Below are 17,215 nucleotides of genomic sequence, written 5' to 3'. Positions count from 1 at the left end.
GAGAAATTATTACCATAAATTAACCCCAGACAGACATAGCACCAGGGTGGCACAATATACATCATCAAGGGCCCACCACATGCAGCAGAGTGCACCTTGTTAGGTGCAGCAGGACCACAGTGTATGCTACTTGTACTGAGGACAGGTTTCCATTTGGCACAGTCATGATAATACAAGTGATCACCTGTCGCTTTGCATAGGACTGCAGATAACACTATGGGTTAACTCAAGCAGGAAGATTTACATGAATCACAGCATTAAATGACAATCTCTGCCCTGCTACACCTACAATAAAATATCTATTAAGCCTAAACAGATAATACTACCTAATATATGCCAAATCAAGATTACCCTATGGTGCCAAGAGGTGCCCATTTATCAAGCACTGTACCGTACCAACTAAGCTCTGTGGGCATCTTGCATTGGCTCAGTTCTGACGAATACTCAAGACCTCACACAGCCCAAGTTCTGGGGAAGTATCCATTTTGCGCCGGTAGTGCCGATGCATATCTTGGCGTGGGCACTGCTCTACAGGTCTATGTGTGATATTACCCACATAGAAAAGTAAACCTAAAATATGGGGGCACAGACTGGCGCTGGCAGAACCTTCAGCGGATGCAAAGCAGCTCATTTATCTATTCATTTATTATCTATTTTGCATTTGCTGACAAGACCTGAAAGGGCAGTCCCTTCCGCTGAATACATGTACATGATAATGTGTTGGGAATAATTCCACCAGCGCCGCGTTGTACGCCTGTCTGCCAGCGGATAAATATCTATAAACACATAGAAACTATGGGGGAGGAGAAGGCGGACACAGGGGGCAGAGCAGGGCAAGTAGAAAGGATCGAGAAATGAACATTCACAGGAAATGGAAAAACTGAAGAGGAAAACAAATTATCTACGAATGGGAGAAATGAAGGAGTCATGGGAACAAAGAAGAAAACAGTGATCCAGAGGTGGATATACATATACAGGTGTGGAAAAAATGCTGCAAAGTGAGATTGATAGAAAAAATAGGAGTGATAATTTATAGAGAAATCTAAAATCACATCAATATTTGGTGTGACTGTCCTGTGTCTTCAAAACCACATCAATTCTTCTAGGCACACTGGTACTTGATCATAGTTTTTGAAGGAGCTCAGCAGGGAAGTTATTCCAAACATCTTGGAGAACTAACCGCAGATCTTCTGTGGATTTCAATTGTGTAAATCCTTCTGTCTTCTCATGTGATCTCAGACAGATTCAAAGGATGTGGAGATCAGGGCTCTGTGGGGCTGTATCATTACTTCCGGAACTACTTGTCGTTTACACTGAAGATCATTCTCAATGAAATTGACTGTATGTTTGGGGTCGTTATCCGACTGTAGAATAAATTTGACTCCCTGATGGTTTTGGATGATGGATAAGTATCTGCCTGTATTTCACAGTATTGAGGACACCACTAATTCAGACCTAATCCCCAAGTCCATTTGCTGAAATTCAGCCCCAAACATTGCAAGGAGCCTCCACCATGCTTCAATGCTCCTGCAGACTCATTATTGTATTGTTCTCCAGCTCTTCTGCTAACAAACTGAATTCTGTTACATCCAAATATTTCACACTTTGACTCTTCACTCCAAAGCACCTGCTGCCATTCCGCCATTGCCACTTCCTATGTTTCTAGGCATAGTTGAGTCTCTTGTCTTTGTTTCCATGAAGAATACAAGACTTTTCAGCTGCAATTCTTCTCCATGAAGAAAACTTCTGGCCAGACTTATCCAAACAGTAGATGGATGTAGCTGGGTCCCACTGGTTGATGTTAGGTCTAAGTTGATGGAACTGATGGATATCGAAGGGAAGTAAGCATGATGTGTCTCATCTGTTGTAGACCACTGCGTCTATAGTTCTCTGCTTTGAAATCCTTGCCTGGGAGAGACCCTGCTGATGCAGTATAACTACCTTGTGTCTTGTGGTTTTGCTGAATCTTGCCATGGTGTATGACCTGTAACATAAAACACTCTCACCTCTCCTTTGTAGCAGTTTTAAACCTCCTACACATCTGTTTCTGTATCAGATAATGGTTGTGCTTCAACCTACACGTATGTTTGGTATAATTGGTTACTCCAACACCTGACTATAAGGCTATGTTCACACTTTGCGGTTTTTGCTGCGGATCCGCAGCAGTTTTCCATGCAGGGTACAGTACAATGTTACCCTATGGAAAACAAAAACCGCTGTGCCCACGATGCGGAAATTTGCGGAAAAAGCCGCGCGGAATTGCTGCGGAAAAAAAGAAGGAGCATGTCACTTCTTTCTGCGGATTCCGCAGCGGTTTTCAACATGCACCAATAGGAAAGTGCTGTTGAAAACCCGCAGAGGAATCCGCAGAAGAAACCGCAGGAAAATCCGCAGTGAAAACTGCTGCGGTTTTGCACTGCGGATTTTCCAAATCCGCAGCGGAAAAATCCGCAAAGTGTGCACATACCCTAATACTACAACATCTCTGACTGTGTACAAGTGTACCTAGAAGAACTGATGTGGTTTTGAAGGTAAAGGACGGTCATCAAATATTGGTTTGATTTAGATTTCTCTTTTGTTCATTTTGATAAAAAAAAAATAACCATTATCACTTCAATTTTGGAAATCATTTTTTCTTTGTATAATTTTTTTACACACCTGTCTTAAAAAAAAACTTGTGCTCAAAACTGGAAATGGTGCAGAGTGTCAATTTTACTACATGCTTTGCTAAACACTTGAATTATTTCTGGAAAAAAAAAAAGTTCCTTGGTTAATCCTCTTGGAAACTTATGGATAAATTGACCACTTTTCTCTTTTGTCAGTGGGTAAAGTCCCAACTTACAACCAGCGCCAAAAAGTTTGACAATGTGGAGACACAACTTATTGTTACATTGAATTGTGAAGAGCTGCTTCTCCATTACTCCTCCTGGAAATCATTCAAGTGAGGATATTTTAAGGGAATTTGCATTAGCAATGCTGCTACGTATGCTGGCTATTTAAAATGTTCTAAAATTCTGTCAACTAAATGAAAACAAAGAAGTAGAAAGACGGGGTGTACTCACTTAATGTGGAACCCGAGCGGCTTGGAATAGGCAGGTGACAGCGCATAACATTTAGTAACCTGTTAACATGTGCAACACTCGGGACGGCTCATCCCATGCTCGGAGACACTTCCCCCCTCACCGCCACGCGACTGGGTTATTAGCCAAGATCTGCAGAAATTAATTAACCCTTCTTCTGCTAAAGGTGAATGGATTCAGAAATTTGTCTGTATGGAAAACACATAACTGCACAGTTGAGCCACTCAGTGTCTATGGAAAGCAGCGAGTCAACCCCTAAACAATGGGGCAAAGCTATAAGGAGTGCAGAGGTGGTGGAAGTGCAGTCCAAATGGGACCAAAGGCACCTCTGACACATACTGGTCATGCTGGAGCAAAAATTAGATTAAAACCAGCAGAAAACGCTTTTCCAATAGACAGATGTCCAAACAGACATGTAGCTTCACCTTCACCTGCAAAGCCGATAACGCATTTTGCGGTGTTACAGTTGCCGAAAGTCAGCCCATTGCTATGGCCAATTGTAAGTGGGCAGAGCGTCACCCAATACAAGGGGCTTCATCAGCCTCTGGACCGGTGGCAATAAACGACCAACATGGCTGCTGGACCAAAGTGCTTTAATCTACTGACTCAAAAACAAGAAAATGTATTCAGAACCATAAAAATAACCCACAAACATTTTGGGATTCTGCTCTACTGAGCAGTAAAACAAAACTGGTACTTTCGAGCTTCTGGATCAGTGGTATGTCTGCAGGAGGAAGAATGAAACATACATTGAAAAGAACACCTCTATTGAATCATGGTGGGGGCTCAGTGATGCCTACAGCGAAACATGGCGGGAGCTCGGAGACACTCTGGGAATGCTAGACTTTCTCTCTTACTCAAAATCTTTAGTGTATGGAGGACAAGATGGATTTAATGATGCATGCAGAATCTTAAGAGAAAAAAATCATGCCTTTTGTCAGGGAGCTGATGTTTGAGTGTCATTGGACCTTCCAACAGGATAATGATCGCAAGCATACCTCAAAGTCCAAAAAGGCTTATTTTTAGAGAAAGCCCAGGAAGACTCCTGAGTGGCAATCATAGTCACGTGACATAAACCATATATATAATTTTTGGTGGAATTTGAAGAAAGCAGGTACAGCAGCAAACATAAGATTATTATTTAACTGGATGCCACTGCCAATGAGGAGTGGGCTAACATTTCTTAGGAACGCTTCCAAAAGATGGTGTCTCGCCATGCTTCACAGTCAAGGGGTTCTCTACCATTCAAAAATAGCAAAAAAAAAGGGGGACCTAAAACATAACATTTAATTTAGAACTATTAAAATTACATGACACAACACACAAAGACAAACATGTATGTTAACTAACAGTTAACCAGACAGTATTCTGATAAGTCCAGAGACAGAAAAAATATATCTTAGAGACAGACTAGTTTACTGCACTCGTACCACAGTCTCTATTCCAGAGACATCTAAGTAGGTAACACAAGAAAACCAAATGCACAAATCCAAAAAAGACATTAATTCTACTGTCAACGAAAAAGCATATAAGAGGTGAATATATCAGTACCACTGATGATCCCCCATATATTATGCTGTCACAGAGAGGAATGTATAAATAAATAGAACGGTCTCACCAAGTCATGACGAAGCCGTACGAATAATGTGTCCCTCTCACTTGCATTAAACATAAATTCAATGAGAAGCTCCTTTTGAGATGCCAGTGATGGCGGAGCACTCCATTATCATGACCGCAGACTGACTGCCTTGTCCCCTGATGATTCCCCCCTGGGATGAAACGCGTAGGGAGGTGGTCTTGAATATGGATTATAATCTATGGGATTGCGATATGACCCATTGAATTTATGTTTAATGCAAGTGAGAGGGACACACATATGGGGGATAACTAGTGGGTCGGGTCGTTGTGGACGCGGCGATACCAAATACAGTATGTGTACTTTCATTGTTTATATTTTTTTCATTCAAATATTTATTTAGTGATAGAATACATATTGATTGTTTTTTGTTTTTTTTTTTTAAATATTTTTACAAATATTACATTTTTATTTATTTTTTTTTATTTTTTTTTACTTTTTTCTAACTTTTACTTTGTCCCACTATGGGACAATAATTTTTTGCAGGCTGATCGCTTCTGTAGCATGCAGATGAAGCAGTATCTGCATGCTACAGAAACTTTCAGCGCTCCACTGACACAGAGAGACTTGCTGATCATGCACTGCGCATGACCAACAAGTTTCCTTGCCCTGGTGACCCGGATGTCATCATGACGACATTGGGTCAACCTTGGCAACGATCGGGACCCCACGTCACGCCGCAGTGTCTCCGATCCAAAGGCAGAGGAGCTGTCAGCCCTCTGTTGGCTTCCGGAATGCTGTGATCTTGTTCGATAGCAGTATTTCGGGGGTTAAGGTGCCGGGAGCGGTCTGTGACCGCTCCTGGCACCTAGTGTCAGGTGTCAGCTGTCAGAATCATCTGACACCTGGCGGCAATCACCCGCACACCCCCAGTGAGCGTGGGTGATCGAGATGAAGTAATGATACGTCCATGGACAAATTGGCCCAGGTCACATGGATGGATCATTATGTTTCTAAGGGGTTAAAGCAGAAATAACAGTTTTATAAATCTGGGCAAACACAAAAAGTAGCCATTCACAGAGCAGCTTTCATTTGTTAAGAGCAGGATACAAAATGAGACCTGTCGCATGATTGGTTGCTATGGAAAGCAAGTCTTTCTATTAAGTTTCATAGCTCTTCCCCTATCTATTTAGCTGCTGGAGAAACCTACAGAGAATAGGGAGGGTAGGGGAGCTTGGTGAGGAGAGGTCAGAGCTGCCATAACGGATTTGATAGATGATGATGTCATCCAGTTGATCACAGGAAGTCACAGACTGACTTCCTGTACACACATTAGTCAATGTACTGGACTGGTTGTCAGACTGGAGCTTATTTGACCCAACTTCCTATAATAAGAGGAGGAAACGTATAGATGGAACTGAGGTGGGATTAAATAAACGTCGAGAACATAGGTGGCAAATAACATTATCTTTGTAAGTGTCTGATGGCCAAGGCCTGAACACTGGCTCTTTATGCCTGGCACTGCAATCTTCCTCTGAAGCTCCACCAGAAGGAGCCGCCTGAAGAGCCGCTGTAAAAACACCATTCCGCAATCAATTAGGGGTTAGGTAAGAGCAACAAGTAAACAAGTGTATAGTCATCTGCGCCTCTCCCCTGCACCATAGTGCCTGTTACTTCAGTGATCTGGGCATAAGCGGCGTTCCGGTGTGTTGCCACTTACATTGGGGACAAACAAGTAACCTTCAGCCCTGCCCAGTCGTTTAGGCCTAGCCCCAGTAACCAGACTGCAGATGCATCCTGATATATTCAACGGGATCTGCCACCAGAAATCGCTACGTTTAAGTACATGTCAGACAGTCCCTGGGACACGTCTTATTAGCCCAATATCCAACTGCACCATGTCCCAGGAGGAATTCTACGCTAGTTTCCAGTAAATCCACTGCATCGTGATGAGCGGGTCAATGCCGCTCAGCTTCTTCACCTCTCACACCAATTTGTGACCTCAGACGTGCCCTCTATTTACCTGTGACGGCATCGAAAAACTCCTCCTCGCTGTTCATGCTTCTCTGCTGCGGTACAAGCTATCAAGCCGGTTACTGCATCTTCTTCCTGGCTCAATCCTCCTGTAGGGGGCGACGTCTGGGAGAACTCCCACCTCACACCCACTGCAACTGGAAAAGAAAGAGGATGAGGTGTACCCAAAGTTTCATAACAAAGTGCCATACTTCAGATATAGACAGCTCAAACGGCGGCAATGGGAACCTGGAGAGAGATGGCCTCATCAGTCTGTCCCATCCTCTATTAAAGCATGGATGTTTCTGCCCAAATCAGCGCCATACCTGTCAGTCAGTTGCGTTTTCCAGCAAGGCTGTTTAGAAGTGAATGGAAGTGGGCTGCAATACCATACACAGCCTGTGGACAAAGGTGTGGCACTGTTTAGGGGAGAAAACAGTCCTTTTTTTGGTAATCCTGTACAACCCCTTTAAGGCATACCGTCAAACATTCCTGGATTCAATGGCACTGTGCAGCAAACCGGACCACAAAAATACGACGTTTATTCAGATTTGAATAAAAGTGGCATTTCTGGTCAATTTTAAGGGAGTCCTCGGAGGGAGCTTAAAGGGTTTGTCCTCTTTCACCAAACTTTTTCCCCATAAAAACAAAAAAACATGAGATTTTCTTACCCTTCGCAGGTCATGTGCTGCGTCACTGCCGCTGTCTGGTTCTCTATAGTTTGGCTGCAGTGGTAACATGTTAAGGGCTGCAACAAATCACCGATATTGACAGCACGAGTCGCCCATCTCCATGATTGACTGCGGCGCCAAAACTACAGACACCAGGGCAATGCTGGAGACACAGTGCTAGACCCAAGGTGGGTTAGTAAAGCTCAGATGTTGGTTTTACACCTAATTAATGACCCAATAATTCCTGGCTCCAAATAGGAGCACATAGCAAAAAATACATCATTCCTTTAAATATTTAAGCACGTCCCTTTAAGAGAGTTCTTTGCTCTCAGTCATTGCTAATCTGGAACCTTTATCTAGAACAAAGTGTTGAACGCTGGACTGGCCGCCCGCTGCGATATGTCAACCAGTGAGCGCTTTGTACAAAATCCCCTGAAGGCAATCGCATTAAGATTCGTCTTCTTCACCATCTCTCGTGTTTTTTTGTTTTTTTTTAACATAAAATGTTACTTTATTTTTGTAAAAGTTTATATCTCACTACAGTTTGCGAGCAACGGTATCCATGACAACCTGTGCCATTATAATGGGGCAGCCATTTTAATTTCCCCAGGGAGGAGATGGTGGGGGGAGGGGGCAAGTGACAACTCCAAAATACATCTTAACCAAAACAGAAAAATAGAAGCAGATTTCCCCCGGGCCGAGATGTACAAAGAATAGAGATCTTTGTGGCTGGCAAGAGTAGATGTAGCAGACGTGATCCGGTTGGCGGTTATGTCACGCGCCTCGGCGGCTGTTTACACTAACGCTGCCCGAGGAGTTTTCCAGCAGCGAGGCAAGGTAAATCACCACATAGAAACCTTCGGCTCGTCCTTTTCTATAAAGTTAGTTGAAAAAAAAAGACAATGAATTTCCATGTGACCCTGGGCAGGCTGGGTGACTACCAAAATGATACCTTCTACAGTAGGTTGTCAGCCTCCTAAGCCATAAGTCATCTCAGAAGATGGCCTGTCACTAAGATACTCCACCACTTTGTGATCCCCGGCGGTCCGACCTTTGGGATGCGAGCGTGTGAAGTGGGCACAGGCCTGACAGTTTTACCTCAGCGGGTGGCGCAGGAGCATCATTGTGGTGGGAAAAATTGGAGTGAACGCAATACTGAGGCCTCGTCAGTCTCCGGACCACTGGGGCCACAAAGTAGTGATGGTAAAAGGCTACAAATCAAAGTTACCGTAAATCCCACTACTCTCATATTACCCAAATAGAAACATGTGCAGACATGATAACATTAAGAACATTCAAGGCAGTCTGTCACCCCCAAAACCTCAATTAATCTCCTAGCGCAGTCATATTGGGGACTTAGTTTCTACAGAAACATGGCCTGTACTGAGGATTTTACTGATTTGCAGTCAAGAAGAAAAATAAAAGTATTTAATACACTGTGTGCAGAATTATTAGGCAAGTTGTATTTTAGAGGATTATTTTTATTATTGATCAACAACTATGTTCTCAATCAACCCAAAAGACTCATAAATATCAACGCTTAATATTTTTGGAAGTTGGAGTGGGGTTTTTTTAGATTTGGCTATCTTAGGAGGATATCTGTTTGTGCAGGTAACTATTACTGTGCAGAATTATTAGGCAACTTAATAAAAACCAAATATATTCCCATCTCACTTGTTTATTTTCACCAGGTAAACCAATATAACTGCACAAAATGTAGAAATAAACATTTCTGACATGCAAAAACAAAACCCAAAAAAATTAGTGACCAATATAGCCACTTTTCTTTATGATGACACTCAGCAGCCTCCATCCATAGATTCTGTCAGTTGCTTGATCTGTTTACGACCAACATTGCATGCAGCAGCCACCACAGCCTCCCAGACACTGTTCCGAGAGGTGGACTGTTTTCCCTCCCTGTAGATCTCACATTTTATGAGGGACCACAGGTTCTCTATGGGGTTCAGATCAGGTGAACAAGGGGGCCATGTCATTATTTTTTCTTCTTTGAGACCTTTACTGGCCAGCCACGCTGTGGAGTAGTTGGAGGCATGTGATGGAGCATTGTCCTGCATGAAAATCATGTTCTTCCTGTACCACTGCTTGAAGAAGTTGTCTTCCAGAAACTGGCAGTAGGTCTGGGAGTTGAGCTTCACTCCATCCTCAACCCGAAAAGGTCCCACAAGTTCATCTTTGATCCCAGCCCATACCAGTACCCCACCTCCACCTTGCTGGCGTCTGAGTCGGAGTGGAGCTCTCTGCCCTTTACTGATCCAGCCTCTGGCCCATCCATCTGGCCCATCAAGAGTCACTCTCATTTCATCAGTCCATAAAACCTTTGAAAAGTCAGTCTTAAGATATTTCTTGGCCCAGTCTTGACGTTTTATCTTATGTTTCTTGTACAAAGGTGGTCATTTTTCAGCCTTCCTTACCTTGGCCATGTCCCTGAGTATCGCACACCTTGTGCTTTTTGTTACTCCAGTAACGTTACAGCTCTGAAATATGGCAAAACTGGTGGCAAATGGCATCTTGCCAGCTTCACACTTGATTTTCCTCAATTCATGGGCAGTTATTTTGCGCCTTTTTTGCCCAATACGCTTCTTGCGACCCTGCTGGCTATTTGCCATGAAACGCTTGATTGTTCAGTGATCACGCTTCAAAAGTTTGGCAATTTCAAGACTGCTGCATCCCTCTGCAAGACATCTCACAACTTTGGACTTTTCAGAGCCCGTCAAATCTCTCTTCTGACCCATTTTGCCAAAGGAAAGGAAGTTGCCTAATAATTAAGCACACCTTATATAGGGGTTTGATGTCATTAGACAACACCCCTCCTCATTACAGAGATGCACATCACATGATTTACTTAATTGGTAGTTGGCTCTCAAGCCTGAACAGCTTGGAGTAGGACAACATGTATAAAAAGTATCATGTGATCAAAATACAACTTGCCTAATAATTCTGCACAGTGTATGTAAATTGGGGATCCTCAGTGCTTCCTTAGCAAACCCAATGGCCTTGTTCACCATTAGCACGAGGCGCACTGCCCCTAATCTTGATAGTGCTTGCTTGTTGCTGCCACTCCTGGAGCCCGGCGTGTGTCAGTGCGAGTGCACAATCCTTCATCGCTCCTTACTGTAGGGGCCACTCGCTTCAGTCAGGTCAGGAGTGAGGGAGAAGAACGCATGCGCACTAACACTGTGTGCGCCGCTGAGCTCCAGTAGTGCCAGTGTGCACGCGGGCAAGCAAGCACTATCAATCAAGCTAATGGTGCGCAGGGCCCTTGGGCGCACCATGGGTAGCCATGAGCAGCCCCGATTTACAAATTAAATAAAACTTTTCTGCACAGGTTTGGGGATGACAGACTCCCTTTAATGGTATCTATATTGATTGACATCCAGATTTACAGGAAAACCGAATTTAAAAATTGGCTTCACTAGGCGGAAAAGCTATTGGTGAGTCAAGGAAAGCTGAGTGACTATCAACATGCCGACCATCAGAGCGGTCAGAGAGTGAGAGAGGATCTTATCCATGGAGATCCCCTGTGTAAGATGAAGATCCCTTTTATAAAGAATGACTCATTTTACATATTAAATGCTGAGCCTCCCCCCCACGTGTATTTGTGGGCCTAAGCCAGTGCTCTTGCTACAAGCGTCCATGACACTGAGGCAATTCCACAACGTCACTGGCATTCATGACAAACCCTTCACCCCGACCCCATTCATCTGATGTGAAGATTACACAAGATGCAGATCAGAGGTGGCCGTACAGAACACAAAGTGGGCTTATCCAGCGGCCACGACTCAGCGCTCCTGTAGGACGTAACTTATGGTCCAATGTGAACAGTTGCGCATGGAGATAACGGGACTTCTTACAGAGTGTATATCTGGTCCTGGGAAAGCTGGGTGACAACTACCATACCACAATTACAGCTCCTACTGAGGTTGTTACTCAGTAACCCCGCCGCAGGGAAGCTGTACCGGTTTTCCCCTCCCGCATGGGGGTCAGCCACATAAATCAGCAATAACCAGCACTAACGAGACTCGCATGTATAGTAGGTCCCTGTGGGGCAGGACTAGGCAGGGTAAGGTTTCCATTTATAGATGGGACATGTGGGAGCCTTGTCGGGGTAAACATGATAGTCTCTGCCAAGTGACTGCATCCAAGCAGAAAGTGCATACAACAAATCATATATACCATGCCCGACAGTGACCCTGAAAGCAGAAAGTGCTGACAACGTTATGTCTGCCGCTGTTATAGCCATCTAGGTTTATATGTAACTTTGTCTATTCGGAGCTGAGGGTTTTCTACAATGTAATCCAGTGTGCTGAGTTAAAGGGTTATTGCCATCTTCATAAATATTGTGAAATAGCTCTTGTAAATACAAGCAACTACGCAATTTATTGTTTATTAAAATATGCACCCATGCTTTAGATATTAAAGGGATTGTCCAGTTATACATACCCCCGGCCAGTGGGCGCGACCTCGCTCTCCATACACTTGTATGCAGCGTAGCCATGCCCACTATCGTCCGCGTCACTTGCCGGCAGTATGTATACCGGTCCCAGGTCTGAATCAGGCGGATTCCCGTAGTGCACAGTGCATGCTCTTGGGGGATTCATAAGTTTGCAGTCACACAGAGTGACTGCAGACTTATCGGTTTTGCCTGGACAACTCGTTTATAACTCTCCCTCCGTTTTGTTTACAGTTTGTTACCTTGGAGACCGACCACTACAGCTAGAGCAGTACAAGCACTTTTCTACGGAGCTCGTAAGCATGGTTTTGAAATTGGGCAAACTCGCTGGGGCACGCCATTACCTCCTAAGGCTGTCCAGCTTCAGTGCAGTGCTTGCAAGCTAGATCGCAGTGGTGGTCGGTCTCCTAAGCAACCAGCTGTAAACAAACAAAAAGTAAATTAATATATCAACAGTAGCTGCAAATTTTAATAATTGTCAAACTGTAAAAGTACTATCAGACATTAACCAACTATGAAAATGGGAATATACCTTTTGGCATGGGCTTCAGCAGCAAATGCACAAAAAGCTCTGCACATTGCTTTGCAGCAATGTTTCAGGCTGTGCGGGTCACAGAGCATTGTCTACACTGGATACAACTGCATCTACTGAGAGCAGGACTATCTGCGTACAAGGCCACTGACCACACACAAAAGTCTTTCAATTTACTGACAAAAGAGATCTTGAAAAAAAATCATTTAAGACTGTAAGCCATTTAAGTAACAATTAGGTTTTATTAATATGAAAACAAAAAAAAAAAGTTTCAATCCTACATTTTCACAACCTGCAGTCACCACTAGAGGAAGCACACTGATCTCAATAATGACACTGTATACCGTAAGCTCCCTCTAGTGGTGGCTGCAGGCAGAGAGAATTTTGTCAATTAAACTGCAGGAGTTATGGAGCTCTGTTTCAGGAACCTTATTTTTCCAAGAAAGATTATTTTATATATGCACAGAATGCTGGCCCTGAAACAAGGTGGTGGCCATTCACTTAGGTTTTTTTGGGAGGGGGTAAGAAAAACTTAATGAAACAACAAAGGAGTGTACACGACTACCGGAGCTACCACCTCCCCAACACTGGAGCTCCTGCAACCCTCAACCTAATGTCTCCTTCCCCACCATCCTGTAGAATGTAAGCCCGCAAGGGCAGTGTTCTCACCCCTCTGTACCAGTCTGTCATTGTTAGTTTGCTTACTGTAAGTGATATCTGTAACTTGTATGTAACCCCTTCTCATGTACAGCACCATGGAATCAATGGTGCTATAAAAATAAATAATAAATAGGTTTGACTTTTAAGAGTCTGGGAAATGTGGTGACTTGGTGAGCCCTCTGGTCATAACATTCTCACCTACTGTAGCTGTCCTGGGAACAAAAATAAAAGTTAAACAAAAGTTTTCATAGCTTGGCAGACAGGGATGACTACAGGACTTGTATTGGATAAGGGGCACAACTTTATTCTACAGCTCTAATGAGCAACCATGCTCGACTTCAGCACATTGTGCTACTGACAGAGAACAGGAGCAGGCCAGCTACTGAGTCTAATGAAGTATCAAGATCGATACCCGAGGCCATAATGTACAGAAAGTTCTGGTAGGAAAAGGGTGGATGGTATTGCAAGTAAATATATATAACACCTATTGGCTGTACTGTTGGAGCATAGGATAATTGCAAAACCAAGGCAAAAATGCAGCAAAATCAAGTCTCCTCAGTCTGAAAGTGTTACTTCAGTCTTCACACAGCAGTCAGTTACAATGTATCAGTGATTGGCAAAAGTTGTCAAGAACGAAAGGAAACAATGGAAGAGAATGATCTGCATTGTATAAACCTGTAACAGTGTGATCACTCTCGTTTCTATTTACTGACAGCAAGCGGAGATCTTGAAAACTGTATTGAAGTGTTTTGGAAAAAGTTAACACACACACAGGTGCCTCTCAAAGATAGAATATCAAAAATTTTATTTATTTCAGTACTTCAATATAAAGAGTGAATCTCATATTATATAGAGTCATTACAGAGTGATCTATTTCAAGCGTTTATTTCTGTTGATGATTATGGCTTACAGCCAACGAAAACCCAAAAGTCATTATCTCAGTAAATTAGAATAATTAACAAAAAAACACCTGCAAAGGCTTCCTAAGTGTTTAAAAAGGTCCCTTAGTCTGTTTCAGTAGGCTCCACAATCATGGGGAAGACTGCTGACTTGACAGATGTCCAGAAGGCAGTCATTGACACACTCCACAAGGAGGGTAAGCCACAGAAGGTCATTGCTAAAGAAGCTGGCTGTTCACAGAGTGCTGTATCCAAGCAGATTAATGGAAAGTTGAGAGGAGGGAAAAAGTGTGGTAGATAAAAGGTGCACAAGCAATCAGGATAACCGCAGCCTTGAAAGGATTGTTAAGGAAAGGCCATTCAGAAATGTGAGGAGATTCACAAGGAGTGGACTGCTGCTGGAGTCATTGCTTCAAGAGCCACCACACACAGACGTATCCAGGACATGGGCTACAAGTGTCACATTCCTTGTGTCAAGTCACTCATGACCAATAGACAACGCCAGAAGCGTCTTACCTGGGCCAAGTAGAAAAAGAGCTGGACTGTTGCTCAGTGGTCCAAGGTGTTGTTTTCAGATGAAAGTAAATTTTGCATTTAATTTGGAAATCAAGGTCCCAGAGTCTGGAGGAAGAGTGGAGAGGCACAGAATCCAAGCTGCTTGAGGTCTAGTGTGAAGTTTCCACAATCAGTGATGGTTTGGGGGAGCCATGTCATTGCTGGTGTAGGTCCACTGTGTTTTATCAAGACCAAAGTCAGTGCAGCCGTCTACCAGGAAATTTTAGAGCACTTCATGCTTCCTTCTGCCGACAAGCTTTTTGGAGATGGAAATTTCATTCTCCAGCAGGACTTGGCACCTGTCTACACTGCCAAAAGTACCAATACCTGGTTTACAAACAACAGTATCACTGTGCTTGATTGGCCAGCAAATTTGCCTGTTCTTAACCCTATAGAGAATCTATGGGGTATTGTCAAGAGGAAGATGAGAGACACCAGACCCAACAATGTAGAGGAGCAGAAGGCTGCTATCAAAGCAACCTGGGCTTCCATAACACCTCAGCAGTGCCACAGGCTGATCGCCTCCATGCCACACCGCATTGATGCAGTAATTGATGCAAAAGGAGCCCCGACAAAGTATTGAGTGCATTTACTGAAGATACACTTCAGTAGGCCAACATTTCTGATTTTAACCCCTTCATGACCCAGCCTATTTTGACCTTATTGACCTGGCCGTTTTTTGCAATTCTGACCAATGTCCCTTTATGAGGTAATAACTCAGGAACGCTTCAACAGATCCTAACGGTTCTGAGATTGTTTTTTCGTGACATATTGGGCTTCATGTTAGTGGTAAATAAGGTCGACAGTTTTTGCGTTTGTGAAAAAAATGGAAATTTGGCGAAAATTTTGCAATTTTAAAATTTTGAATTTTTATTCTGTTAAACGAGAGTTATGTGACACAAAATAGTAAATAACATTACCCACATGTCTACTTTACATCAGCACAATTTTGGAAACAAAATTTTTTTTTGCTAGGAAGTTATAAGGGTTAAAATTTGACCAGTGATTTCTCATTTTTACAACGAAATTTAAAAACCCATTTTTTTCAGGGACCACCTCACATTTCAAGTCAGTTTGAGGGGTCTACATAGCTGAAAATACCCAAAAGTGACACCATTCTAAAAACTGCACCCCTCAAGGTACTCAAAACCACATTCAAGAAGTTTATTAACCCTTCAGGTGCTTCACAGCAGCAGAAGCAACATGGAAGGAAAAAATGAACATTTAACTTTTTATTCACAAAAATGATCTTTTAGCAACAATTTTTTTTATTTTCCCAAGGGTAAAAAGAGAAACTGGACCCCAAAAGTTATTGTACAATTTGTCCTGAGTACGCCGATACCCCATATGTTGGGGGGAACCACTGGTTGGGCGCACGACAGGGCTCGGAAAGGAAGGAGCACCATTTGACTTTTTCAATGAAAAATTGGCTCCAATCTTTAGCGGACACCATGTCGTGCTTGGAGAGCCCCCGTATGCCTAAACATTGGAGCTCCCCCACAAGTGACCCCATTTTGGAAACTAGACCCCCAAGGAGCTTATCAAGATGCATAGTGAGCACTTTGAACCCCCCAGGTGCTTCACAAATTGATCCGTAAAAATGAAAAATACTTTTTTTTCACAAAAAAATTATTTTAGCCTCAATTTTCTTATTTTCACATGGGCAACAGGATAAAATGGATCCTAAAATGTGTTGGGCAATTTCTCCTGAGTACGCCGATACCTCATATGTGGGGGTAAACCACTGTTTGTGCACACGGCAAGGCTTGGAAGGGAAGGAGCACCATTTGACTTTTGAATGAAAAATTTGCTACAATCGTTAGCGGACATCATGTCGCGTTTGGAGAGCCCCTGTGTACCTAAACATTGGAGCTTCCCCACATGTTACCCCATTTTGGAAACTAGACCTCCCATGGAACTAATCTAGGTGTGCGGTGACCACTTTAAACCCCCAAATGCTTCACAGAAGTTTATAACACAGAGCCGTGAAAATAAAAAATCATTTTTTCTTTCCTCAAAAATAATGTTTTAGCCCGCAATTTTTTATTTTTACAAGGGTAACAGGAGAAATTGGACCCCAATAGTTGTTGCCTAGTTTGTCCTGAGTACACTGATACCCCATATGTGGGGGTAAACCACTGTTTGGGCACACGTCGGGGCTCGGAAGGGAAGTAGAGACTTTTGAAATGCAGACTTTGATGGAATGGTCTGCGGGCGTCACGTTGCGTTTGCAGAGCCTCTGATGTGCCTAAACAGTAGAAACCCCCCACAAGTGACCCCATTTTGGGAACTAGACCCCCCAAGGAACTTGTCTAGATATGTGGTGAGCACTTTGAACCCCCAAGTTCTTCACACAGTAGTTTACAATGCAGAGCCGAGAAAATAAAAAATCATTTTTCTTTCCTCAAAAATTATGTTTTAGAAAGCAATTTTTTATATTCACAAGGGTAACTGGAGAAATTAGACCCCAATAGTTGTTGCCCAGTTTGTCCTGAGTATGCTGGTACCCCATATGTGGGGTAAACCACTGTTTGGGTGCACGTCAGGGTCAGAGCACGGAAGGGAGGGTGCACCATTTGACTTTTTGAACGCAAGATTGGCTGGAATCAATGGTGGAGCCATGTTGCTTTTGGAGACCCCTGATGTGCCTAAACAGTGGAAACCCCTCAATTCTAACTCCAACACTAACCCCAACACACCCCTAACCCTAATCCCAACTCTAGCCATAACCATAATCACAACCCTAACCCCAACACAC

At 43.3% G+C, this 17,215-nt stretch overlaps 1 protein-coding gene across 4 annotated transcripts in view; it reads right to left on the bottom strand.

The window, feature by feature from the left end:
- OSBPL2 (oxysterol binding protein like 2) overlaps nt 1–17,215 on the bottom strand; it is a 91,667-nt gene that overhangs the window by 23,630 nt on the left and 50,822 nt on the right. For 2 of the 4 annotated variants that reach the window (XM_077252867.1, XM_077252866.1), the window contains one exon: nt 6,680–6,827. In XM_077252867.1, coding sequence (XP_077108982.1) covers nt 6,680–6,716 — 37 coding nt within the window. In that variant the 5' untranslated portion in view covers nt 6,717–6,827. Of the gene's footprint in view, nt 1–6,679; nt 6,831–12,155; nt 12,231–17,215 lie in introns of all 4 variants that reach the window. The other 2 variants (XM_077252869.1, XM_077252868.1) reach the window with 2 other exon arrangements.

The sequence above is a fragment of the Ranitomeya variabilis genome, chromosome 4 (genome assembly GCF_051348905.1).
Source record: "Ranitomeya variabilis isolate aRanVar5 chromosome 4, aRanVar5.hap1, whole genome shotgun sequence".
NCBI lineage: Eukaryota > Metazoa > Chordata > Amphibia > Anura > Dendrobatidae > Ranitomeya > Ranitomeya variabilis.
The sequence above is the reverse complement of the archived record's forward strand: the minus strand, read 5'-3'. Positions and strand labels throughout refer to the sequence as shown.